The 26,401-nt window shown below is 42.6% G+C and overlaps 2 protein-coding genes across 2 annotated transcripts; one reads left to right on the top strand and one right to left on the bottom strand.

Moving 5' to 3' along the window:
* Positions 1–1,567: 1,567 nt before the first annotated feature.
* LOC119728542 lies at positions 1,568–7,919 on the bottom strand. Its single transcript, XM_038200822.1, has 6 exons — positions 7,707–7,919; positions 6,178–6,432; positions 5,382–5,466; positions 3,986–4,898; positions 3,162–3,234; positions 1,568–2,053 (listed from the first exon to the last, which is right to left on the bottom strand). Exons 1-6 carry the CDS (start codon positions 7,806–7,808, stop codon positions 1,817–1,819), a joined length of 1,665 nt encoding a protein of 554 aa, XP_038056750.1. The 5' UTR covers positions 7,809–7,919; the 3' UTR covers positions 1,568–1,816.
* A 52-nt stretch (positions 7,920–7,971) lies between these two features.
* Positions 7,972–25,940, top strand: LOC119728541 (tudor domain-containing 6-like). The gene is made up of 6 exons (XM_038200821.1): positions 7,972–9,119; positions 13,725–18,200; positions 19,018–19,124; positions 20,162–20,243; positions 20,880–21,049; positions 21,899–25,940. Exons 1-6 carry the CDS (start codon positions 8,591–8,593, stop codon positions 25,094–25,096), a joined length of 8,562 nt encoding a protein of 2,853 aa, XP_038056749.1. The 5' UTR covers positions 7,972–8,590; the 3' UTR covers positions 25,097–25,940.
* Positions 25,941–26,401: the final 461 nt, after the last annotated feature.

Raw genomic sequence — 26,401 nt, forward strand, 5'->3', positions numbered from 1 at the left:
TCCTAGTAAATCACGCTAGGGAGTTAGGGTTAATGTTTCGCTTAAAGGATTTATAATCGACAAACAGTACTTGAAATACATGTATTTGCGATGTAAGGTACATATTATTTAAAGGCATATAGGATCATTTGCTTTGCATGCATTTTGTTTGTTTCCAAATAATAACACCACTCAAAATCCAAAGAAGAATCTTCAAAACCCAACCTGTTGAAGTTTCAGCTCAGTTCCAGAAAATGTGAAAACTTATGCACACCTTTTGATCATGAAACACAATTTCGTCAACAGCATTCATTATTCCAGAAATCAGTCAAGTGACAGATCATTGAAAATATCATCCACATTTTTTGATTTTTCTAAGTGACAGCAACCCCAATGGAATAATTTCATGGGGTGTTTATAAAAGTACCAGAACAATCTTTAATTCAAGTACATTTTTTTTAAATAATAATTTGGTAGGTTAGTTCTGGGATAAATGCAATGATCCTATGTGCCTTTTTAACCATTTAACTTTTTTTCCAATTTATGTAATATAGTTTTTTCCAAGAGATGCCTTCTTCATTTGTGGTGCTAAGTTCCATGTAAGGTGAAATACATGGTTTCAGATTTATTTTTTGTTAAATATAGAAATTTTGTGAGAATCGTTTTAAGAGTTGTTGATTAAATCGTTCCATCAAGAGAACTGAATACTATTGTTCTTTAATTTCCATTTTCATTTCTTCCCTTTCATCAATAGTTTATTTTGTAATATAAAATGAAGTGGAAAATACGAGAAACAAAAACAAAGTAAATGGAAAACGCGACAAGTATTAAACTAGAGACTATTCGTACGCTGAATAAGATACTACTGGGAATTGTTCACAACATTCTAGAGTTGAACAAGCTAAATACAAGCATGTTGTTCAATTCTGAGATGTTTTGGGGATAAAAGGTAACAATTATTTTGTGACTTTACCCAATTTTAGCCCTACGTGCTGAAGATATGGGGCTTTTTGTTCATGCAAAAATGTTGTACATCGACCAGTTACAACGTGTTGACAAAAATGAAAAAAAAAAGTTGCAACCTGACGCCACTTCCGAGATTGTGTACAAAGTGTATGGAGAGTCAAGAATTTTTTTAAGTATTTCCTAACAAAATTGGAAAGGTTTCTCGGTCCCAGATTCATGTCTTATCATTTTTGCAATGAATGACCTTCATGGAAGAAGAAAGTGGCGTCAGGTTGCAACATTTTTTCCCAAAAATATGCAAAGCACAGCATCTCAAGCTGTAACATCAGATCTTGATCTCGTATCCCGAAAATGGTTTTGATATCCTCATTGCCTTAAAGGTAGGGTAGATTTTTTTGGTCATTTGTGCATTTTTTCCCGTTTAAATGAAGCAACAAACGTGCTTAATGACTAAGTTTTAGCTCAGTGAATGCTGTATATTCTGAGAAAACAATATTCTAAGATCTCGATTTCAATTCAAAAGTTGCCAGGTCTGGTATTGAAATGCCCCCCCCCCCCATGAGCATCCAAGACACGTTCTCATTCAGCTAATTGCAACGACTAGATGTCACGCACTGAAGCAACGAATAGCAACCATGCATGTGTGTGTGTCGTGTCAACGCTTGCACGCTACCATTCACGGATTCGCAGAATTGCAAGCCAACAACTAACACAACTTTCAATAAATGCGTCACTTGACCCATCTTTGGAAATGAAAGAATCGTTTCACAGGGAGTTTAGTGCCAGTACTATCTTTAAACCAAGTAAACTTTTCAACAATAATTTTGTCAGTTACTTTTTGGCAAATGGAGTGTATCGAGAAGAAATGACTCTAAGATGAATTTGTCCCCAATAGCCACGGAAACCACCTTTGTTCAAATTCCTCCTTGGATAAACAGTCCTCCACAGCCTCATCTTTACCCTTGTCGCCTCCTTCTGCTTCCTCATTGGTTGCCATGGCAATGTCATCCATTTTGTGACAGCCTCGTCGGAAGACGATCCGGGCGTGGTGATGTAATACTCTCACGACGGCAGGATTTAGGTGCAAAGTCCCCAATGACTGCTCTATCTGTGGAACAACATGGCAACAAAAGATGTATTCAAGCTTTAATGGTCAGAAAATTGAAGGATTCAACTCTTAAAGGTAGAGTCCATCATTTGCAGCCATCCGAAAAGTAACTGGTGTAATTATTGTTGAAAAACTAACTTGGTTGAAAGATAGTAAGGGGACTAAACTCCCTGTGAAACTATTCTTTCTGGGAAGCTGTCATTTTGAAGTAATCAACGAAAGAAGGCATTTCTAACGGTGATTCTTAAGAAGTATTCGAACGACGCACACGCGCGCGCGGTTGTTATAATTCGTCGGATCAGTGCGCGACGTCGCGTATAGTTGCAATTCAAAACAATTCAAAACATGATTCAGCAACTTTTGATTTGAAATTGAGATCTTAGAATGCTGTTTTTCTCGGAATGTACAGCTGAAGCTTAGCTGAAACTTCATCAGGTTAGTTGCTCAGTATCCTTCATTTGATTTTGAACTCTTTTGTTGCTTCAAACGAATAAAATGCACAAATTACAAATGATGGACTGTAGCTTTAAGTGAGAGTGTTTTTGCATTGACGTACAGGATGAGTAAAAAAAGGAAACCAAAATGGCAGAACCAATTTGTTGATGAAATTCTGCATGTACACGTAGCACTACCAAAACCTAGGATATGAAAGCCCAATTCATAAGCTTTCTTTTAGTACACGAATCATTCAAATCACTCATGCACTTTTCAAGTTACGCAATGTTAAACACAAACACAGTTTTAAAATTCTGTCCACGGATCACAAAAAAGGTAAGATTTCTTTCAGAAAAACGAAAAACAATTCATATAGGGATGTGTGTGGATTGTTTTCGTTATACTGAAAGATCACTTACCTTCTTGTGATCCGTGGACAGAACTTTAAAACAGTGTTTGTGTTTAAAATTCCGTAACTTGAAAAGTATGTGAGCGATTTGAATGATTCTTGTACTAAAAGAAAGCTTATTAATTGTGCTTTCATATCCAAGATTTTGAAAGTGCTACATGCAGAACTTCATTAAATAATTAGTCCTGCCATTTGGGTTTCCTTTTTGGACTCACCCTGTACTTAGAAAAAAAACACCCCAATGTCAGTTACGTCAACTCTTACCTCAGTGCCAAGCTGGTTGTTCCGAACTTTTGCAAACGAACCGACAGAGTGCTGCACTGATTTTAGTAACAGCCTGCAGAGAAAAATGTAAACAATTTTGGGTAAATATTGTTAAGAATTCTGTTGAGTACAACCCTCTCAATGAAAAAAATTGTGTGAGGAAATTTGTTATGTGGTTTTTGAACTTTTTTCCAATTTTGATGTAGTCTAGGGCTAGACGTTGTTATGGTTTGATTCGTGATAACTCACCGCCGCGATAGCCCGCCGTTGCGAGAGGGCGCTATCACGACCAACCAATATCATCAACGAACTGTCAGTAACAACATCTAGGCCAATTCCTATTGGTTGTTCAATGCGCATGCACCTGTTTGGCCTAATATATGCAGCGCGCATTAAAAAAAATCACAGTTGTTCCGAAGCAAACTCTCAAAATTCTTCCAGTAGTATAAAAGATGCAGTAAGACTTTTGTGCAATTTCACTGGTCATCTCTTTTGTTGTGTGTAGTTTGTGTGGGACTGAAAATAGACCGTAATTGCATGCAGAAGTCAAACATGCGCACTTGTTTCCGACATTTTTCGGGGGGAGATTTTAGGAATTGGCCTAGACGTTGTTACTGACGGTTTGTGGATGATCTATATTCTTTCTAAAGAGCTTGCTAGGTATGCTTTGAATTTGTAGGTTCCAGTGCCGAAATTCCAAATGTGGATTTGATTAATCTTGTTGAAAGGTTCCTCTACTGCTAAGGAGGCCTGTCTGCACATTCTCGGGACCTGGTTATTCAAGGGAACATATCTCTACATTCAGTCTTGGGCCTAGAGTTTACCTTGCCCTTAGAAGACAACTTGCAGCCACAAGAATTGAACGGTGTTCACTGCTTAGCAGCACAGCCTTAGTCTTCTCATTCATCACCATACTATTTGCATCCTGCTCGGTTATGGCAAGGTTGTTCAATTTATTCAGCAAATCACCAACTGATAAGTCTTTGACTGAAGACCTATCTTCCACTGAAGTCCTATCTTCCGCTGAAGATCTATCTTCCACTGAAGTCCTATCTTCGTCCACTGAAGTCCCATCTTCCACTGAAGTCCCATCTTCCACTGAAGTCCCATCTTCCACTGAAGTCCTATTTTCCACTGAAGTCCTATCTTCCTCTGAAGTCCTATCTTTCACTGAAGTCCTATCTTCCACTGAAGTCCTATCTTCCACTGAAGTCCTATCTTCCACTAAAGTCCTATCTTTCATTGAAGTCCTATATTCCTCTGAAGTCCTATATTCCACTGAAGTTCTATCTTTCAATGCAGTCCTATCTTCCCCTGCAGTACTACCATCCACTAAAGTTCTATCATCCACTGAAGTCCTATCTTCCACTAAAGTCCTATCTTCCACTGAAGTCCTATCTTCCACTGAAGTCCTATCTTTCACTGAAGTCCTATCTTCCACTGAAGTCTTATCTTCTTCTGTGTTGACAGTCTCGGCACTGCTAAATACCGAAGAATTTTTACAAATTTTGTTTTTCAAAGAATCACCGTCAATGCCGGCATCTGTTTGACGCATCGGACTTGAGTCTTCCGAACAGCCGGTGCCTGTTGGACTGCTCTGAGCATGCTCAGTCCGGAGCTGGTGCGCTGCGAGCTGGGACTGGTGATAGAGGGCGGTGTAAGCATCTGCCAGTCTGAGCCAGAAATGGACATTTGAGCGCTGCCACTGAATACAGATGTGAAGACTTTTGATGGCATCTACAAGACAGAAAATGCTGTATGATCACACATCAGAAGATCTTTCTTGAGGTATGGACAACTACAGTAGACTTGGAAAACCTCTGCTCCAAAGCTCATTGGAAATTTGACAATTATACTCTTTTATACAACATTTGATTTTGCTGTAATTTTCAGAAATGGATAGATTTGGACTTAGTATTTTATAGCAAATATTGTTACACTGACCTGTTTAAGGTTGTGTGTTCATAGATAATGGAAAACAGATAATGCTGTTCGTGAAGTTTGGTTCCCTGACCCTACTTCAGACGAAACGGAGCAATTTATAGACGTCGGGAATTGTCAAGTCAGGCAACCAGACTATAGCTGGCTTGCACCCGTTCACGGATGTGTATTAAAAACTGATTGCAAACAAAATGTGGACTAATCAAATTGGTGGCAGTATTTGAAAAAAGTCAGTTTTTTTCCAACGATGGTCGGCCGACTATCGTCATTGGTACTCACCCTGTTGGTTCCCTGCAGCAGCATGCACTGAAGCAAGCAGACTGTTTGCCGTCATCCGGTGTTCCAAGGTCAAAGACTCATCCAACTGAGATATGATAGAAAGGGAATATACAATTATTACACTGACATATTTATGAACCAAATGCATTTCTTTCATTGGTCGATGTTGGCACATAGTAACTGACCCATGCGAATGCAAGGCATGTACTATTTCCAAACTGACCAGTAGTATTACTATTAGGCAAGTAATCCAGAAAGTAGCTCCTGGACTCCCAACCATGCAAAAGTTACCATGCTAGCAGTGGAGGTGCCAGACTCTAAACAAATTGGGGGGGGGAGAAGGGGGGGGGGGATTTGGGGCAAGGGAATATTTATTTGGGAAGGGGCAGTCAAAATAAAATCTAGCCGGCTTAATATCATTCACTGAAAGAAATACATCCATTATCTTATTATTATACTTATACGTGTAATGGTACCATTAAGGAGACACGGTATCATAATTTCTTCGCACGATGGGAGACATCGGTCATTAGGGAGACATGAAAATGTCACAGCCCCCCTTTAGAGGCAAAATTTTACCGTCGCAATTCGATTATATTTGTTGCTCGTGGTCTAATTAATAAAAGTACCGAAATTCGTGGAAAAAGGACAAGGGAATATTGGGTTAGGGCACATTGAAGTTTGAAAAATTTTGTGCACAAGTCTATGGGGATGTCTCCCAAATGTCCAATCCAGGGTATAAATTATTATTATTATTATTAGGTCGCAAAGTTGGTTGAGGAATTCTAACACCTACAAGCAGTGTAGCCAAGTGCAATGCCTGCTCATGCTCGGCCAAGTGTACGCAGCACCTTGCAGCGCCCTCTATGAAGATTCTCCGTAGAAGGACGTAGCGGATCGGGACCATCGCCACGCCTTTCCTGTAGATGGCGAGGGCGCCGTCAAACCGCTTCTTGCCGTAAAGAAAATCGGCCTGATAAGAAAGGGTCTGGGCACGCTCGGTGCTATTTGCGTCTCCGATGGGACTCGTGGGGTTTTCCTCCAGCAAACACTGTAGAGAAACAATTACATTTTTTGGTGATTGGTTAGTTGTGGAATAGTTGTGGATTAACAGCTGTGGTAGATTCAACAGCCGATTTCACGAAAAAGTGCGTAGCTTGCGCCATGCGTAGGAATTACGCAACAAATTTGTTTCGCAGCTGCGCAATAAACTTACGATTATAAACAACTCAAATTCAATTAAACACAAGATATATTTAATGGAATCTGGGTTGGTAAACTAGCAGGAAAAATGACCAGTTTTGTGATACTATACGTACAGATACAGAGTCCCGTTTTAGGACCTCAATCTATAGCATCTACAAGTACAACATAGTACTCATGAGCATTGGAGGTGGAGTTTACTCGAGCTAAACTTTTCCTGCAGTGACCTATCAGCCATCAGAAAGTGATAACACATCCTAAAAAAGTCAAATTTAGCAGGGGAACCATTGAAGCATTTACTGAGAAAACATTTTGGACATAATTGTGCAAAAGCTAGTCCCATAAATGTGGCCAATTTACTGAACTACCTCCGTAAACATAGCCCACACATCCACATGTACAAAAACGTGTCGCACTTTGCCAAATTTTGATTTTCGCATTTAGGCTTAGTTTGTAGGGTTTTTTTGCTTTAGAAGCATACTCACCCTTTTTATAGGCTAATCAGAAAGTGCTGCCTTTTTCAGATGTATATTTTTCGTGAAATTTCCAGATTCATTTTTACACGTTTGCGTATCAAAATTTCAACATGAAATTTCACAAAAATTTGACATCTGAAAAAGGCAGCACTTTCTGACTAGCCTATAAAGAGGGCGAGTATGCTTCTAATTTCTAAAGCAAAAATAAACTACAAACTAAGCCTAAATGTGAAAATCTAAATTTGACAAAGTTCGACAGGTTTTTGGACATGTTGAACATGGTGGAAGTGTAGCCTTTATTTACGAAGGTAGTCCAGTAAATTGGCCACATTTATGGGGCTTATACAGATACAGAGAGTCCCGTTTAGGGCCTCTTAGAATCTAGGATCTATATAGTTTTAGCTCCAGCTCTATATGTTGAATTCCTGATGAGCATTGGACTTGAGTTACTCGAGCTAAATTTTTCCCTGCAGTGACTTTATCAGCCATCATAAAGTGATAACACTTCCTAAAAAGTCAAATTTAGCAGGGAAACTATTGAAGCATTGACTGAGAAAACAATTTGGACATATTAAATTGTGCACAAGCAAGCTTAGGCGGGTGTCTAGTGCATGTCTAGGTAAGGAACTCTTTCCCAGATCATTACTTTGGGTTCACAATGTTTGGGACTCCAGATCTGATGTTCCCTCGACGACCGATCTTTCCCTTCAACAAACAGGTCATCGTCTGTTCCTATTCCCAGTTCCATCTTGGTTCATGTGGGCATCAAGAACTACTATTTAGTAAGAATAGCAAAATATTCTAGCAAAGCATACGTGAAACAACATGACAGAGTATAAAGTACAGTCTGCTGCCCACGTCCCACGTGTTTATTATGGCGCTACAAAGGGCGTCCTCTACGGTGAAGGCGTTGACAGCCACGTGCATTTTTGACCTCATTTTCCGGGCGACGAAGGAAATGTTGCAATAAAGGGGAAGAAATCCTGAAACAAGTGAAATCTGTATGAGGGGAACATCCCATACGCTCCTGAATCATTTACTTATTTATTGTGATATTAGGAGTTGATTTCACATGATTTCTCTGATTTTCATGACATGCAATGCATGACCCGACTCGCGTACCGAGGCGATTTAGGATGTTCTACTTTTACTAGGTATGTGGGATTTAAATTACTTTCTTCTTTATCGATAGTGATCTTATTTATTGAACCTTTAGTTTTACAACATTAGCTTTAAGCTTCAGGAGTGGTCTTAATATATATTGAGGTTTCATTTTGGACCGTAAAAGTCACAGTTGTGGCCGAAATTAAGGCACTGAACTGTTATTATTTTTAGCCACCCCTTCAAAAAGTGTTGTATTCCAAATCCTGGGGGCAAAGTGCACATGATGTGGTGGTTCATTGCACGAGGAAGTCGAATGGGCAAAAGTCAGCGCGAAATGTGAGTTTTTTTCTTAACATTTCCTAAAAGTCAGTCGCTTAATTTCAAATGTATAATCGCCTGCACCTCGTAGAAGTTGAGTAGCTCAAAATGGGTAGCATAGCACGGCAAATTTTGAAGAACGCGGGGTCCCGGATTGAGGTGTATGTCACTGCTGCGGACGCGGACAGAAACTCGGGCTTGTTGAAGTTCTGGACACAACTTGACCAAGATGGCTTGGAACAAGTGGAGCAATTGGCAGAACGGTTCCAATTTATCGCCCAGCAGTCCGCGAGCCCGCAGCCAGACCTCCTGGGACCGGGCTCCTTGTGCATCGCCAAGTACTTGGAGGACAATCGTTGGTATCGCGCACAAATCGAAAGCGCCACCGGAAATGACGTCATCGCGTTCTTCATCGATTATGGCAACACGGAGATCATCCCTAGAAACCTGGTGCGGCTGAAGGAGTCGGTCGGCGATGATGTGTTTGCTATTCCAGGGCAGGCTACCGAGTGTGTTCTCGCCGGAGTCGTGGCCATTATGCAACATCGACACATCAAGATGGGGACCCATGCATACTTGAAAAGCACCTTGGTCGACCAGACGTTCGTTGGAGAGCCGTTACAACTGACAAATGATGGTAAGTATTTGCTTGTTTCACTTTCAGTCGTGATTTAAAACAAAATGCTACATATTTGACTTGGTGAGCAGTGAATTGAGTAGGCCTACTAAGTAATAATCAATATTATCGTTCGTCCATGGTGTCATTTCATTTTGTCCCCTCCCCCACATGAAATGTGTCCCCACCCCTAAAAGAGGAAGGATGCCCAAAACACATCAAGTCATTATGCAAAATGACTCGATATTTGACTCTCTTTTGCGCCTTGTGCCTCCCAATATATATTTAACAGATGCCCCTCCCAAAAAAAAGGTAAGAGCACATAGCTTTTCTCATATTATTACTGTCAATATCGTAAATCACACAATGAAGGGCTTGGGCGCAGGAGTACTGCAACTGTACTTCCAAGAGCTTAGTTGAGGATGGAGCACAAGTGTTGTGAGTACAGAACATGCCAAATGAGGCTTATGATGATGCTGTAGACATGGGTGAGCATCAATGAAAACCACCCCTGAAAGCCTGCATAGTCCTAATTTTTATCCTAATTTTGTCCTTCAAATTCTGACCCAACTGTTCTACTTGTTCACCTCAGCCTGCTTGAAAGTCTGCAGGTTTTTTTTTTTAACTTTTTCGATTTGAGTGTGGAACTGGGTGATAGGCCTATAGTACACATTTGAAGCTTGAGACTTTCAAGAAAAACATGTACAGTCGAGTCTCATTATAACAAACTTGTACCTAGCCAAATTGTTTGTTATATCAGAATTTTGTATTAAGAGGAACATCAGTCCCATTCATTGTGCATAAAACTGCACAGTCGGGACCAAGGCTTTTTGTTTGTTATAACCAGAATTTTGTATTAACAGAGTTTGTACTAACAAGAGTCGACTGTACCATTTTTTTCAGTGACTGTATGGTTCTTCTGAACACGTTTATCATTCAGTATTGAAGAAACTTTGGACTCTTTTTGGTGTATCAATCTGTTTTCTTACATTGTGTGGTGTCACTACCAGTATCTAAAAAGTTGTTTTGTCAATACGCCGATTTGTTATTTGGATATACAACCATAGTCAAGTATAGTTTATATTTTCAGGGTCATGTATCATTCATGGCACTAGTTGGTGTTCTTCACACAGATTATTATGCAAATTGATGCACATAAACAGTGGTACTCCTAAGAGTCCTAATCCTGTTGTTAGCAGTCACAGTGTGTTATGTGGGGCACCAGATTTGGACCCAGATTGCACACATGTGCAGAAAAAAGATGCAAAACATACTCAGTCCCAGGGTGACCGTTTAAGCCGAATTTCGGCTAAATTTGACAGAATTTGTCGGAGGGAAAAAAGAGATTGACTGAAAATGTAGCAGAAGGACTTTTTTCAGCAGATTTCTAGCATAATCAGGGGTGTGAAATCTCAGCTTTAAAGCTAAATTTTAACTTTCTGTTTGTTTGGATTTCAGCTTTGTTTCCCTCACTTGCTGTGGACAAAAGTGTAGGAGATTTCCAAAGTTCAGCTTTTTTACACCTTCTTCAGCTGTTGTCAGCTATTTTTATCAGTGGTCACTCACACCCTTGCATAATTCTTTGAAATTAGTGATCTAACAGAAAAATAGGCAGATTTGAAAAATATAGCGGATTAGCTAATTTTGAAAAAGCTTCAATTTGAGGTTCCCTGACATGTACATGTATTAGTACATATAGTAAAGTGTTTTTGCAAGCCATGCAAGACACGTGCAAATTTAAAAAAACAAATTAATTTTTTTGTAAAAGATAGTATAATATGTTTTCAAGGAAATTTTATGATCTTTGTTTTTGTTTAAGAAAATTGTATAACATCTGTATGTGAGTATAAGTGTTTATAATGTATTTCGTGTAATTATACGTGACTAAGTAGATTTTTGTTAAATCTAGCAGATGTTTGAAGTCCAGTCCAACTTTACTCGCTGTGACTTCAGTGGACAAACTCCCCCAAATTTCCGTTAGGCAAAGATAAGGTTCTCAGTATTTCACCAGCCAAGTTTGATGTCTCAATTCAATTCTTAACCAGTTCGCACCAGGATTATTTTTGCCCAAAATTTCGATTTTCGAAAAAGGCAAGATATAACAGCCAACTTTTGATATACAGCCAAACGCCACAAATATTGATTCACAAGAGTCTTTCAGTATTATATTTTTCAACACTCTGGGGTGTGCCCCCGGAGCTTAAATTGCACTGGAAACAGGCCTTGCACAGCGGCCAAGTTCAAGTACAACACACGATCCGCCTCCACAGACTTCTCAGACTTTGTGTGGGTGTATTAGCGTGTTAAGACATCATCTGGAGGCGAGTCGCAGCACGCTTGACGTTTTAACCCGTCAGCCGTGCCTGTGTATAGAAACCGCCAGAACGTGTTAACATGTCATCTGACGCGAATTGGTTAATAAGAGACTTTTCTTCAACATTTAACACTTGAAAGTGAAGCCAAGTGATTTTAGTTGGACGCTAAAGACTAGACTTTTTAGGGGCCCCCCCCCCCAATAGTTCTGCTTCCGATGTCATGGCCTTTGAAAATAGGGTAGGTAGGAAGGGAAGTTTATTTGTTAGCAATTTTGTGTGTGTGTATGTATGATCATATGGAGGTGTCTGCGTGTAGTCACAGGTTAAAGGTAGTAATTGATGAATTTCAGGATTTTTTTTCCTCATTTTCCCCCCAACAAATTAGGGTAGGGGCTGACGAAATAGGGTATGTAGGGTAACCGGAAGCAGAACTGTGATTTTTTTTTTTGGCCTGAGTAGTCTGGTGGCATTACTATTGAAACTAGTTACCTGATGTTTATTTTGACTTCCTAATCTAAGACAAAGTGTGAATTGGTTGTTTCATGTGCATGTCCCCCCCCCCCCCCCCGGCCCCCTTCTCTAGTTTAAAATCATCAGATATGTGTTTCGCAGATTGTGCCCAATTAATGAATCATTACCAACGTTGACTCGTTTTCCCCAAACATGACCTTCAAGTTTTCCTTGGAGACTTGTTCCTTCAATAACAGATATGATAGCGGAAACGATTATAAAAAAAATAAATAAATAGATAAATAAATACATAAATAAATAACTAAATAAATTGTAATCATTGTAATGCTTATAGCGCTTTCCATCGTATCAACAATCTCAAAAGTGCATTTACAATTATTCTCCCGTTCATCAGGCCATGGGACCACGTGGCAGCCGATATCAGCGCACATTTGGTCCTCTGCCCTCACAGGTACCCATTTATACTCCTGGGTGGAGAGAACGAATTGTGAGTTAAGTATCTTGCCCAAGGGCACAAACACCGTGTAGAAACCAGCTGAAGATAGCGTAAATTACTTGAAGTCATTGTAAATTAAAACGTGGACTGAAGCATGCCTGTAGCCAGCCTAATGTGAGGGATGGATCTTTTTGAAATTCTTAATTTAGAAAAGTAGAAAGTAGGTTATAAATTTTGGTCTGAAGTAGGGTCAGGGAACCAGACTACAAGAACAGAATTTTTTTCCAGCATCTATGAACACAAAACTTTAAACTGGTCAAGTGTAAGTTTTAACAATATTTGCTATAAAATACTAACCCCATGCAGTTTTACCAAAACTCTGATGATTCATATTCATTCAGTTAAAAACTGACAGTTACCTTAATAATGCTTGCTTCTGACAATTGCTGAGATTTGTTGAAGGGCGCTACGTAAGGGATCACTCGGCCGATAGTGTGCCATATTCGGACGCCACCGTATTTGAATTTCAGACTAAAATTCATAACACTGTGTGTAACTTGTTCACAAGCTTTAAAGAATTTCATGAAGTTTGCAAAGTCTGATAAAGCATTATAACCGGTATCTTCACTCGCCTATCTAACTGCTTGTTTGTTAGAACATTATTATTATTATTTTTTTTTTTGCGCATTTCACTGCGTACTTCAAAATATAATTGAAAAATCTTGCCAGAGTATATTAAACATTTCTCTCAACTTTGTAACGGGCAGATAAACTCAAAGTTTATGAATGGGAATGTGAAGAGCTTGATAAAATTTCGATTAAACTGTGAATTTCAAGGTAAAACTGTTTTTCTAGCAAGACACTTGAGGAGAAAAACCAAAATGTGTCACATAAGGCCAAGGGGCCGTGCAACGTTCGGGGTAGAAGACATCAACAATACATGTATGCATACTAATCGTGTGTTTGTAACAAAACAGTAACTTTCATATTCTATTTATATTTTTATTCAATCCTCCGACCCTGCTTAATTAATAAATAAGAAAAATGTTGACATTGAATACGGGCGATTCCCAATACAGTGCGCCACCAAGAGGTTGCCAAGTGTAGTCCATTTTTCGCAGTGCATTGTGGGAGACGTTCGACACATTGGCAGCGCGGGACACTTAATATTGTTAGTTTGTCCGAAGGCAGCAGAATTCTATGCCCGATCTATCAAAATTTGTTCAAGATGTCCTCTGACATTCGTTGATATCGCGGCAAGTTGGCCATGTTTTTGCTCACTGTACACTTGAAAAAATGGACTGTCTGTGGCAATCTCTTGGTTGCGCTCTGCATTGGCAATCGCTTGTATTTATTGGACAGATAACTCATTTGAATTTATTTTTTCTGTTTATTTCATAACAGGCCTGGAGATGAAACTCTTCACAGAGTCTGGCGACAGCGTCTCTGAGAAGTTCATCCTGGATGAATTTGGAGAGCGTAGAGGTCCTGGCGTTCCCATTGACGCTGCTTCCGCACCTCAGAAGCAGGTGTCCAGAGGCTATAACCAGAGCACCTTAGCTGTTGGCAGTTGCCAGAACCTCTACGTCAGCAATGTGGCTTCCTTAAGTCAGTTTTGGGTCCAACCAGCAAGTAAGTCCGAAGAACTAGACAACTTGATGGACAGCATCAGCGCTCAGTATGATGGTCTTGGCCCTGCGGAGAAGGCATTAGGAGCTGCTCAGCTGGGTAGTCCCTGTGTTGCGATGTTTTCTGATGATGCTGTGAACTATCGAGCAGTGGTGACAGAGGTGAAGGGGCCCAAACAGTGCACTGTCCAGTTTGTGGACTTTGGTAACTCGGAAGTCAAAGAAACAGCCAGTCTGAAGGCCATTACTGATGACCTTTTGCAGTACCCAGTCATTGCTGTGGAGTGCTCACTGAGTGGTGTCAGTGCCCAGTCTAGTTCCCTAGCCGCTGTGGAACGATTCGAAGAGTTGACTGCTGAGAAGGAGCTGAGTGGGAAGGTGGTTGGGATGAATGGTAATGCTTGCTGTGTGCTGATCTTAGACCCACAAGGCGAAGAGAATGCCGACATCATAAGTGTGTTGGTGAAAGAAGGTCTGGCGTCTCGTTCTGCTGAGCAATTCAACCATCAAGCACCAAGTGGTGCCAATCCAGGAGCTTTCAACGGAAGCGGTGATGCAGGTGTCAGCAAGTCCTTCATTGATCCTCGAATCAGCCAGGGCTCCAGGGTCATTGTTGAAATCATCGCCATCCGAGGCACTGACGACTTCTCCTGCCAGTTGATGGAAGATGCAGAAGCCTTCAACGCAATGATGGACAGACTGCAGGCAGATTATTCAGTAACCCCAACACAAATGAGTCCATTGAGGTCACCCGCAGTAGGCAAGCCATGCTGCGTAATGTTTGGGGACGACAACTGCTGGTACAGGGCCCTTGTGGTTTCCGTTGAAGGCCGACAGATCAGAGTCCAGTATGTTGACTATGGAAACGGCGAGGTCGTTGATGCTTCCAAGCTGATGCAACTGAAGTCGGAGTATTTGACTCTTCCACTTCAGTGTATTGATTGCAGTCTGGATGGGGTACCAGCTTTGGAAGGAGTAGAGGCAGAGACAGCCATCAACTGGCTTGACAAACACACAGAAGAGAACTTTGTGGCAACTGTAACCAGTGTACGAGGTGGCAAATTTGCAGTTGTCTTAAAATCTCAGGAGGCCGGAACAATCTTAAATGATGAAATCAAGAAAATCCTGCCACGTCAGAGAACCGAAAAGAAAATGAAGACTCCTCCAAGAGCAAAGCCTCCACCGGAAGCTCCCCGGCTGGTTCAGCGCACTCCTCCAAGAAACCAACCGCTTAACTCCTCGTCCACGTCTGTTGCTGATCTTGGGTTTTGGACTGAAGTTAAGTTAGGTACCACTGAGACCGATGTGTACATTTCCCATGTTGAAGACCCAAGCAAGTTCTTCTGCCAGTTGGTATCTCAAGAGGGCCAGTTGAATGTTCTGATGGATGACATCCATAACAAGTGTATGGACTCCCAGCTGAAGCAGCTCCAGCGTGCCTGTGTGGGAACACCATGTGTGGCCCAGTTCTCCGAGGACAGCAGCTGGTACCGGGGCGTCATCAAGGACCAGAAGCCGGGTCTCTACAGGGTCTGCTTTGTGGATTACGGTAACGAGGAAGATGTCCCTCTTGATAAAGTCTGCGAGATCACAGCTGACCTCATGTCCCTTCCACAGCAGGCTGCCTCTTGTTGTCTCAGTGGTTGGGACTTGACATGGAAGGAATACAAGGTCATTCAGCGCATGAAGAGCCTGGCAGCTGAGATTGAGAAATTCCGCATGGTGGTACGTGAATCAAAGGGTGCGTCTGTTGTACAACTCAAGTGGCAGGGCAAAGACATGCTCCAAGAGCTCAGGAAAGTTCGAGATAGCATCCCAAAGGAAGTCAAACAACCACCAAAGGCTGCAACACCACCTCGACAGAAAGAGAGGCCTGTAGACAGCACCCCACCATTCACACTTGCATCTGCTGTTGAGAGTGTCAAAGTTGATCAACGTGTCATGATGGCAGCCAGTGTTGCGAAAGGCCCCACGAAGTTCTTCTGCCAGCTGTGCTCCAGTTACGATCAGCTCCAGGGCCTCTCTGCAGAGATGAACAACCACTATTCAGCCTCCAAACCCAGTAAGGACATGCTGACTTCCGCTGTTCCGGGAGCCTTCTGTGCTGCCCAGTCAAGTGATGGGGCGTGGTACCGGGCCAAGATACTCCGTGAAGCAGGCCCAGGTAAAGTCAAGGTTAGGTTTGTGGATTATGGCGATGACGATGTTGTGGCTGTGGCGTCCCTGTGCACTCTACTGCCAAAGTTCAGGAATCTTCCAACCCAGGCTATCAAGTGCCGTCTTTCAGGCGTTATGCAGAAATTTGAGTCGGTGGTTGTTGACCAAGAGGTGATGGCCACAGTCAAGAGCAAATCTGATGGGAAACTAGAGATTGAATACATCGACGACGCCTTCCGTGCTAAAGTCCAAGAAATTCTTGGTCCTGTGGTTCAACCTGTCCAAGTCCAAGGGGGTAGCCCACAAGTTGTTCCGGTGCCTCAACAAGGGTTCGCCAAGCAGGGAATGCTTGGAGGTACAGATCAAGATGTGTACGTCTCCCATGTGGACAACCTTCAGAAGTTTTATGTTCAGATGTGCGGTAGAAGCGACGAGATCGACATGTTGCAGCAAAAGCTTAAAACAAGTTACAACAGCGGCACTAGTGGCCCGCTCTCGTCAGCTGCCGTGGGAACAACGTGCTGCGCCAAGTTCTCCGAAGATGGCGACTGGTACCGTGCAGTTATCACCGGCAGTCCCAGTCCAGGCAGGGTCGTGGTTCAATTTGTAGATTTTGGCAACAGTGAGGAGCAATCTGCATCAGATCTGAGACCAATCAAGCCCGAATTCCTTCAGCCAACTGCAGGTGCAGTAGCGTGCAGACTTAAAGACGTTGGCTCTTCAAGTCTTGACATTGCCAATGAATTCCTAGATTTGACAGTTGACAAAAGCATGAAGTGCATGTTCCATGGTAGAGAGGAGCCATATCAGGTCCAATTCCCAGCTTTACAAGACGAGGTTAAGAAATGGCAGCAAGCTGCTGCAAAGGAACCTGCAATGCCTTCTGCATCCTGTCCTGCCCCGAAAACGTTGAGTGTAGGAATGAAGGAGGAAGTCTACATCTCCTCAGTTACCAGCCCAGCCAGTTTCTGGTGCCAGTTAGCCCAGCACGAAGGTACTCTGAATGAATTGATGGATTCCATTGATGCTCACTATAGCTCCCTTACTCCTGGTGAAGGGCAGATGAGATCCCCAGTGGTAGGCGCAGTCTGTGTCGCTCAGTTTGCTGATGATGGAGGCTGGTATCGAGCCAAAGTTACTGAGGTCCAGCCTGAAACGTGCACAGTGACTTTCATTGATTATGGCAATTCAGACAAAGTGTCCAAGAGTCTGATCATGGATATCAAAGAGGATTTCCTTGCGGTAGAGCAACAGGCTGTACTATGTAGTCTTGGTGGGGTGGGCCCAGTCAGTACCAGCTGGACTGGAGAGGCTTGTGACAGTTTTCTCAACCTGACCGGTGACAAGAAACTTCTGGCTGAGGTGGTTGCAGTTGAGCCCAGTGCCTCATCACATCAAGTGACCCTCTTAGACCTAGGCATGAGCCTTGGCCAAAGCCTTATTGATGCAGGACATGCAAGATCTGTGCCTGTAACCACCAAAGCAATCAGATTTGCCTCTGAGAGTGACAACCTACAGGATGCCCTTCACGGTTTTGAGAAGCTGAACATCACTCAAGGCTCCACCGAAAAGGTCTTCGTGACAGTAGTGAACTCCCTTCATGAATTCTACTGCCAGATGGCTGCAAGGGCAACAGAGGACCTGGATCCCCTATCAGAGAAGCTACAGTCAGAAGCTCCGTCCGTGGACAACATGCAAGCTGGTAGTATCCAGGGACTGCCATGTATCGCCAAGTTTTCGGACGATGAGCAGTGGTACCGCGCAACCGTCCTGGCTGAGAAGGGCGACACAGTTGATGTGTTCTTCATAGACTATGGCAACAAGGAGAGCGTCCCGCGAGACCAGATCAAAGTCTTGACAAGCGACTTCTCATCCCTGCCAGCGCAGGCGGTGAAGTGCGCCCTCGCCCTCATCCCAGAATCCTCCGCGAGTGATGACGCAGCTGTCGCCGAGTTTGAAAATGCGGTGCTGGAGGGTGAAGCCCTGACTGCTGAGTTTATCAGTCGAAAGGGTACCGCCTGGATCATCAGACTCCTGAACGACGGCGAGCCGGTTGCAGAGGCATTAGGCATCAAGCTACAGGATGAGATTTCAGGTGAGAAGGATTCTTGCAATATTGAATCTTGAAAACTTATGGAATCTTGAATCTTGAAAACTTATGGAATCTTGAATCTTGAATACTTATGGAATCTTGAATCTTGAACCTGATTTACATGTACAATAGAAAAATTACAGCAGGCGAATTTTCCTTTTGACTGTTATTTCAGTTCATCATGCTGTCACCATTGCTGTGTGAATGAACAAATGGTAGTCAAACACATTGGCGGCGCAAAACTCTAACATTTGGGGAAAAAAATATTTTGGTGAGGCAGTCAATGGTCTTGAAATAAGCCACTAGCCCATGAGAAATGTTTCAAATCGCAGAATGTTGTATAACAAATGTATAACAAATGTACAGAGACGTTGGCTGACGCTATCTACGGCTGTATAAATTCACATGTGGCGTGTTTTGTCTACCAAAGTACCAATGTTTCTAATCTTTCATTGGCCCAAATGTGTCCACAGAACTGATGATTCACTCCCTATCTTCAACTTGTTGCAAAACTTAACATCAAAGAAAACATAACTTATCTATTTGTAGAGAAAGTGTTAGGGAAAACTGAGGGAGGGGGGGGGGCAAACTGGAGGGCAAGAAAACAGCTGGGGGATTGAAAAGATTTTGGGGTTTACAGTGAGACAGACAGCCCAAACCAGCTAACAGTCCTGAATCCTCCAATTTTAATGCAATTTTGCACACCCCCATAGGAGTTAGGGTTAAGAGCACAGTGTTATGTTGTGCAGAGCCTTTAAAAAGTTCCTCCATTGTGGACAGAAAATTCTAATTTTTTCCCCCCATTTTTTGTTTTGTTCAGAATCTGCCGAACAAGCTTTAACGCCAAGAAGCCTGAGCTATACCTGGACTCCACTGAAGGCACGCCAAGTCGTGGAGGTGTTCGTCACTACAGTCAACAGCCCAGAGGTAAACCCCAGTCGAAGTTATTGACTTGATGAGTTGAAACAAGGGCCCGATTTGATGACCTACTAACCACAAATTCTGTGCTTATTATGACCCATTTCGGAAGTCTTCAACCCTAACTCCCTAGGGGGTGTGCACAATCATATTAAAATTGGAGAATTTAGTACTGTTGAGCTATCCCTACAAGTTCCCTAACCCTGATCCCCTTGGATTTTTTTGATAGGATGCATCCCCATTCCTTTTCCAAAGCCCTTTTTCCTAGGAACCATCCTCAATCCTCCAAAATCTTCCAATACTTTGCACTTACGCTGTACGTTCAAATGAAGGATACCCAGCATCTCAATCCTTCACAATCATCACATAGTCCAGAAAAAATGTTACATTAATCTGAAATCTTCCTCTTCAAACGCCATTCATCCTCATGTCCTCCAAAAATCCACATGTGCTTCAACACCATTCATCCTCAATCCTCCAAAATCATTGTGTTTTTCAAACACCTTTTCATCCTCAATCCTACAAAATCCTCCAAAACCACCAGGAGGATTTTGGAGGATTGCGGTTGGTTTGTGTTAAAATGTTTCCATGTAAAAATTCAAATAGCCTCAACCCTCCAAAATCATCTGTTATTTCTTGATTTATTCAACATGCATTCAGCCTCAATCCTCTAAAATCCTCCTCTTCTTCAAACACCATTCATCCTCAATCCTCCAAAATCAACCGATACTGAATGTCCATGTGCCCACAATCCTCCAAAAGTGTATGTTGTATTCCTCCAAACTCCTCCAAAAACCACCCAGAGGACTTCATGGGATTGAGGAGGGTTTAAATAATAGGGTTAATCCTCCAAAATCAACCAGGTGCTTTTGGAGGAGTTTGGAGAATTTTGGAGGATTGTGGCTGTATGCATGTTAAGTGGCAGATGATGTTGGAGGATGCATTGTACCAAGGTCTTCAGAAACTTGCAACTGGGAAAAATCCTGTTTTTCTTAATTCTAGCCTTTAACTACAGTTCTACCTTTTCCTTTCTATCACCTCCTAAGGACTTCTGGTGTCAGTTTGCCAAGTCTGAGGACGACCTGAACGTGGTGATGGATAACATCCAGAGCCTTGTCATTCCAATGGGTAAGTTCAAATGCTGCTTTTCCATGAAACAGTTTAACAAAATAAAATACTGGTCTGGTAAAGCAAACAACTTAGTGTCAAGCTCAGGATATGCATGCATTGGGACAATGACATGCTCAGTACAGGACAAGAATCTGGTGACTTTTGGGCGATTAACTTAGTCAATCTCTGTGTTGGACAAGCTGAATTGCTAAGTAAGGATTTTCTGGACCATATCAAATGCGAAGTTTGTGGGCTCAGTTGGATTCTCTGAAATCCCCCTGAGCTGAGATTGGAGATTTTGGAGTTTCTTCGAGGTGTTTGACTTTTTGTCAGAGCTTTACTGCTCAGTGAGTCGCGCTTGTCAAGTTAGGAGATGTCACCTGACAGGATATTGTTTCCGTCTTGAATACGCTTGATTATCTTTATCCAAAACTTAATTGTCAGCTCCAGCTCATGTTGTTGTTTTTTCCAACTGTGGATCCTTGAAAAAATTGTTTGATTAAAATTACCTTGTTTAATGTACAATGCAGATCAGATGCAGTGAATTGAATTTACTGTTGCAAGCAGGCTCTGTTATTTTTCAGAGATGCACCAGGTGGTTTGGGTGGGTCCTGTGAAATTCAAAGAAACTTTCTCTTTGTTTTTTTTTTACAGGAGAGAATCCGAGACCGCAGGACATGCAATTGAGACCTGGCCACGCCTGCCTTGCTCAGTGTACTCAAGATGGCTTCTGGTATAGGTCAGAGGTCACAGAGGTCGTTGGAGATGCCGTCAAGGTCCTGTTTGTGGACACGGGGAAGACTGAGACCGTCTCCTGTAGCAAGGTGAGAAGTCAAAAGTTTTATTGTATTGGACTTTAAAGGCAGTATACAACATTTGCAAACATCAAAAGACAAAACTACCAAATTATTACGAAATACCTTACTTGACTGAAAGTAAATAAAAAGTCTCAAGCATCCTGTGAAATCTTAGCACCTGGTGTGCTGTCATTATTTTTCAAGAGAAGTGGAATTTTTGTGTCAATTTCCAACAATGGTTGGTCGACCATCCTGGGGGAAATTTTTTTTTTTCTTCAAATACTGTCCCCAATTTACCCAGTTTAGTAAGTCCACATTTTGTTTGCAATGGGTTACACATCCGTGAACGGGTGCAAGCCAGCTAGTCTAGTTCCCTGACCCGACTATTCCCCGACATCTGTAAATTGCTCCATTTCTTTGAAGTAGGTTCAGGGAACCGGACTACAAGAACAGCATTTTTTTCTTGTTTCCTGGTTATTCCAGCATCTAAGGACACAGAACTTTAAACAGATCAGTGTAGCAATATTTGCTATAAAATACTAACCCCCAAATCTATCCATTTCAGAAAACTACAGCAAAAGCAAATGTTGTGTATTACCTTTAACAGATAAATGAGATTATAGATTTAGTACATGTCATTGTTCATCAGCGTTCGTTGCGTTCTATTCACAAGCCAACCTTTCAAGTTGTCACACCTTAGCTCCTGCATCATCAAAATTTTAAAAAAATTCTTCGTAAAACTACTTCATAACATACATGACATTAGAATCCTTTTAGAGTAACTCCTGGATTACAAAACATCCATAAATTTTTGTCATTTAAATGAAGAAAACACTGTGAATGTTAAATTGTGTCTTATTTAAATATTTTTTAAAGGTCAGAGCAATTGAAGCTGACTTCCTGAAGCTTCCAAGACAATCTTTCAGATGCCAACTAGCTGGGGCATCGCCCAGGCAGCAGCAGTGGGATCAAGACGCCGCAGATGCCTTCAAGAAAATGAGCTGTGATCACTCTCTGATGGCAGACATTCTGAAAGTGGTCAGGACGGAGGAGGATGCCGTTACACGTGCCATAGTAAGTCTGCAGGACGGCGCTGTGTCATTGTCTGATCTACTCGTTGAGAAGGGTCTTGCAGAGGCAGTGGAAGTACCTCAGTACGCAGAGGAAGAGATGGAGGATTCTGTTTGTGAGCAGGTCCTGGAAGCATCCCCGTGGGAAGGGCCAAAGTATGAGCAGCCAACACTGCTATCCGGGGAGAGACAGGAAGTAGTTGTTCTGTCAGTCACCAGTCCCTCAGAGTTTTATTGCCGGGCGGCAGACAGTGAGGAGAGTGGGATACTGGCCACGATAACATCTGAGATGGAGAGACGTATCGGAGAGATGATTGGCACAAGCAGGTTGGTCCCGGCAAAAGGCATGCCCTGTGTTGCCAAGTGTGAGGATGGGACATGGCAGCGTGTGGAGATCCTGGATGTCGTCCCAAATGGTAAGGTGAGAACCTTCCTGGTTGACCAAGCGCTGATGCGGGAAGTCTCCATAGACAACCTTCAGCTCATAACATCCACTCTGTTGGCCCTTCCACTGCAAGCTGTGAAGTGCTCGCTAGGAGCTACTCCATCCGGAGCTGACTGGTCCGAGGCAGATACTTTGGCTTTCAGAGAGCTTGTTGATGGGAAGACACTTCAGGCAGAACTTGGTGAAGGAGGAGTTCAACTCTTTGATGAGGATGAATCGGTTTTACAGACATTGATCCGGAAAGCAGAGGACAGGAATGCCGAGATTCTTGCAGAGTCTCAGAAGACACCTGAAGCAGGAAATGACAACCAGCCAGAAGTCTCTAACCCTGAGGAAGAAGTCTCCGAGGAGGAAGATGAGATCTTCACAGAAGCAGATAACCTTCCGGGCTCTTTCAAACAGGCCTTTGAAACACTGGACCTCAAGGCAGGCCAAGAGATCACCCTGTGTTTGGTGGCAGTCGACAGCCCTGAAGAAATCACCTGTCAGATCGATCATGAAGAACAAAAAGTATTGGACATTGAACAGCGAATGACCGAGGTCTATGCAGAGAACACAAAACCCCTTCAGGATAAGAACTGGGTTCCCAAGGTTGGAGAACCCTGTGCAGCTAAACACTCTGAATATGACGATTGGTATCGAGCCACTGTGGTGTCTGTTGACCAAGAGATGGGTGTAGAAGTCTTCTACGCAGACTATGGTGGGACTGACAGGGTTCTCCTTGAGAGTGTTCGCGAGTTGACTGAAGATTTGAAACGGCTCCCAGCTCAAGCTATGAGATTCTGCCTGGAGAAGCCCCTTATGCCCTTGACAATGTGGAACAAGAAGACTAAAGCCATCATGGAGGGCCAAGATACCGAGCGGGATTTGCATGCCAAGGTCATAGAGGTCAAAGAGAAAGTCACAACGATAGAATTGGCTGAGGAGGACCACACATTCCTAACCCACTTAGTTGATCAATCTCAAACGAGTTCTCTAGACAATGAAGAGGAGGATGGCGATAGGGACGGAGAGTTCTTTGACGCGGTTGATCAAGGTTCTACTGAAGGGGATGAAGCCTATGAGGTTGCCGATGTAGACAGTGCTGTGAAGAGTATACCTTCTGAGGCTGGTGCTTTGGTTGGTGCAGGTGATGATGTTCAAAGCAGCGTTGCAGCTGTCATCGATGATCTCTTTGAGAAAGCAGCAGAGCAAGCAACAGCTGACCAGAGGGTATCGGAAGTACAGGCTGGAGACACCACCAGAAGCAACAACGAAGGGTCTCAGGCTGGTCTCAAGCAGGAAGAATCTGCAACCGAAGGTCCATCATTAATTCCTCCATCTCAAGGTGGATCAAGGATGATCAGCATGAAAGACATTCTTGACCAATTTGTAGACCACACCCTGCAGAATTTCAGTAAAGATGAGAATGACGACGAAACTCAGCAAACTGATGACCAAGAAGAAGAAGATGATGATGACGTGGTTGAGGGAGAGGAAGCAGATCAGCTTTCTGATGACGGTAATGAAGAGCAAGAGATCAAGGAGGTTGTGAATGGAGATGTAGCAGTCGATGAGCAAACCTCTGAGACAAACGGCAGTGAGACACCTGGTGATGTACAAGAATCTGAGGCCAAGTCAGTCCCAGATGATACAGAACTAGAAATAGAAGATCGATTTGTCAACAATACCAAAGATTCAGATGAAAATCGACAAAGTGAGGTATCGGCTATGGAGCCCCAGTCGGAGGAACGAGCCCCAGATGACGATCCCACCAAGGAGCCTGAATCAATTGATCAACAGGAAGGCCAACCAGGGTCAGTACAAATTGTATCAACAGAGGAATCAGCTGAGCCGCAGAGAGATGAGCTACAAGTATCCGACACCCCAGAGGATTCTGCCAAAGAAACAGCAAGTGAGGACTCTTACACAGCGGCACCAAAGGATGGACAGGTGCCTGATGATCAACCTTCCATCAACCAGGATTCAGAGGCCGAAGAAGCGACCAGAGAAAACCCTGTTGGATATCATTCACCAGACCCAGAGGTGGACACTGAGAATCTACCTGAAGATCAAGATCAAGAGATGGTCAAAGAAGACACAGTGGACTCCTTGCAGGTGGATACTTCTGGAAAAGACCCTGCTGAAGATCATTCACCTGACCCAGTCGTTGTTACTGAGAGTTCATCCGATGATCATACTTCTGCATCCGAGATGGTTGAAGAAGACCAAGAGGGCTCCCCGCAGGAGGACACTGCTGGAAAAGACCCTGTTGAACATCATTCACCTGACCCAGAGGTTGTTACCGAGAGTGCATCCGACGATCAGGCTTCTGCATCCGAGATGGTTGAGGAAAACGTAGAGGGTTCCCTGCAGGAAGACACTGCAACTGAGGCAGTCGAAGATGAAGATCACCCTCCAGATGATGCAGCTGAAGCAGAGAGGGGAGAGCAAACCACACCTGAGGAAGAACAGACCTCTGCTCAGGAAAGTTCTGCAACTGAGAAGGCTGCCAGCGACAGCCCAGATTTTGAATCGATAGAGAAACAGCCAGACTTCGAGTCTGAATCTAATGACTGATCTGCAGCTACCTCAGATTCATGAAAATTACAGTGCCTTAGTAACTAATTCATTTCATTTTTTTTGTGGACGAGGTAGTTAAATTTTAATTCAAGTTTCAGAAAAAAAAAGGAATTACTTTGTTAGATGAAAGGGCCAGATGAAGTACACTCAAGTATTCAGAGAAATGAGTGACAGATTTCGATGGCAGTCTTGTGAAAATAGTTTCTTTTGCCAAAATGTTGCCACGGAGTTTAAAAACCTTCCGACTTGTCGATAGCTCTTGTCTCACCAGTGTGACATGACTAAGTATGCAAAGCTTCAAATCAAAGACAAGCCACTTGTCTGTCATCCTCAGACATCCAGAATTGTTTCAGAACTGAACACAGACATAGCTAAGTAATGTTGAGTTACAAGTACGCACCCCGTGTTAAATTTGTAACTGCGCTGATCTTTTTTAAGGGTACCCTTTAAAGCTATCTCTTTTGCAAACATTTGAAAATTTTGAAACTTCAGCCTGAACAATAATCACAGAGCTATCTGTTAGAGGTTTTAGGGCTTGAGCTAAATTAAGCAAAGCCTGTTGACATAGATACACGAGGCACATATTTTCTGGTCGCTGGCTTGTTTTGTTTTCTTTTAGGTGTTGACATTATTTTTAACCTTCGTAGGTGGGAATAACGCTGTCCCACATGCCTTAAAGCTGGTTTACACTTCACGACATCAGAAATTTGCATTCGTGTTAGCTTCCGTGCTAACTGCGAACCGAACTTTGCTCAGAATTATTGACGGGATTGCAGATACAAATCTGTTCTGTTTTCCTGCTTGAACATTTCTAGGGGAAGAAATTGGTTGTGTTTTACATACATATCAAGCATGCAACTTTTCCTCGGATCAGCTGATTTCCTCTTTTTGTACTTCCCAAGTGTGCCATTGAAAATAGAAAAACACTGTACAAAGTCCTGGAAAAATTTGAATTTCCTCTTTTTTTTGTGACTTCCCAGTTGCATGCCTGACATATGTGTTCGGGGTGGAGTGCTACTAACATTCTAGTTTGACGTGGTTTAAGTTTTTGAAGTATGCTATCCTTTCTGATATTATTATCATGACCATGCGATTTCACTGGGTCCTAATATTGTTTTCGAAGCGTTCATCTGCAAGGAAATGGCTTGTAATTTTTTGCAGTGTTTCTTCAGATTTCTGTTACTCATAGACTGAGAAATAGTTGCTGTGATGGTCGCCTAGACTTATTTCAAGCCTGACCCTCTGCCTTGCGTTGTCCATGCATTGTGCCTTCAGTCAGAAGGGTTAAATATTTCTCGCAGT

This window comes from Patiria miniata, unplaced genomic scaffold (assembly GCF_015706575.1).
Source record: "Patiria miniata isolate m_02_andy unplaced genomic scaffold, ASM1570657v1 HiC_scaffold_20, whole genome shotgun sequence".
Taxonomy (NCBI): Eukaryota; Metazoa; Echinodermata; class Asteroidea; order Valvatida; family Asterinidae; genus Patiria; species Patiria miniata.

Bases quoted from the DNA above. Each gene is read 5' to 3' on its own strand.
- LOC119728542 (XM_038200822.1), bottom strand. From the start codon at position 7,808: ATGGAACTGGGAATAGGAACAGACGATGACCTGTTTGTTGAAGGGAAA. The intron at 6,433-7,706 runs GTAATGATCTGG...GTTTCTCTACAG, and splicing joins CCAAACATTGTGAACCCAAA to TGTTTGCTGGAGGAAAACCC. The intron at 5,467-6,177 runs GTAGGTGTTAGA...ATCATATCTCAG, and splicing joins TGCACTTGGCTACACTGCTT to TTGGATGAGTCTTTGACCTT.
- LOC119728541 (XM_038200821.1), top strand. From the start codon at position 8,591: ATGGGTAGCATAGCACGGCAAATTTTGAAGAACGCGGGGTCCCGGATT. The intron at 20,244-20,879 runs GTAAGTTCAAAT...TTTTTTTTACAG, and splicing joins GAGCCTTGTCATTCCAATGG to GAGAGAATCCGAGACCGCAG. The intron at 21,050-21,898 runs GTGAGAAGTCAA...TATTTTTTAAAG, and splicing joins AGACCGTCTCCTGTAGCAAG to GTCAGAGCAATTGAAGCTGA.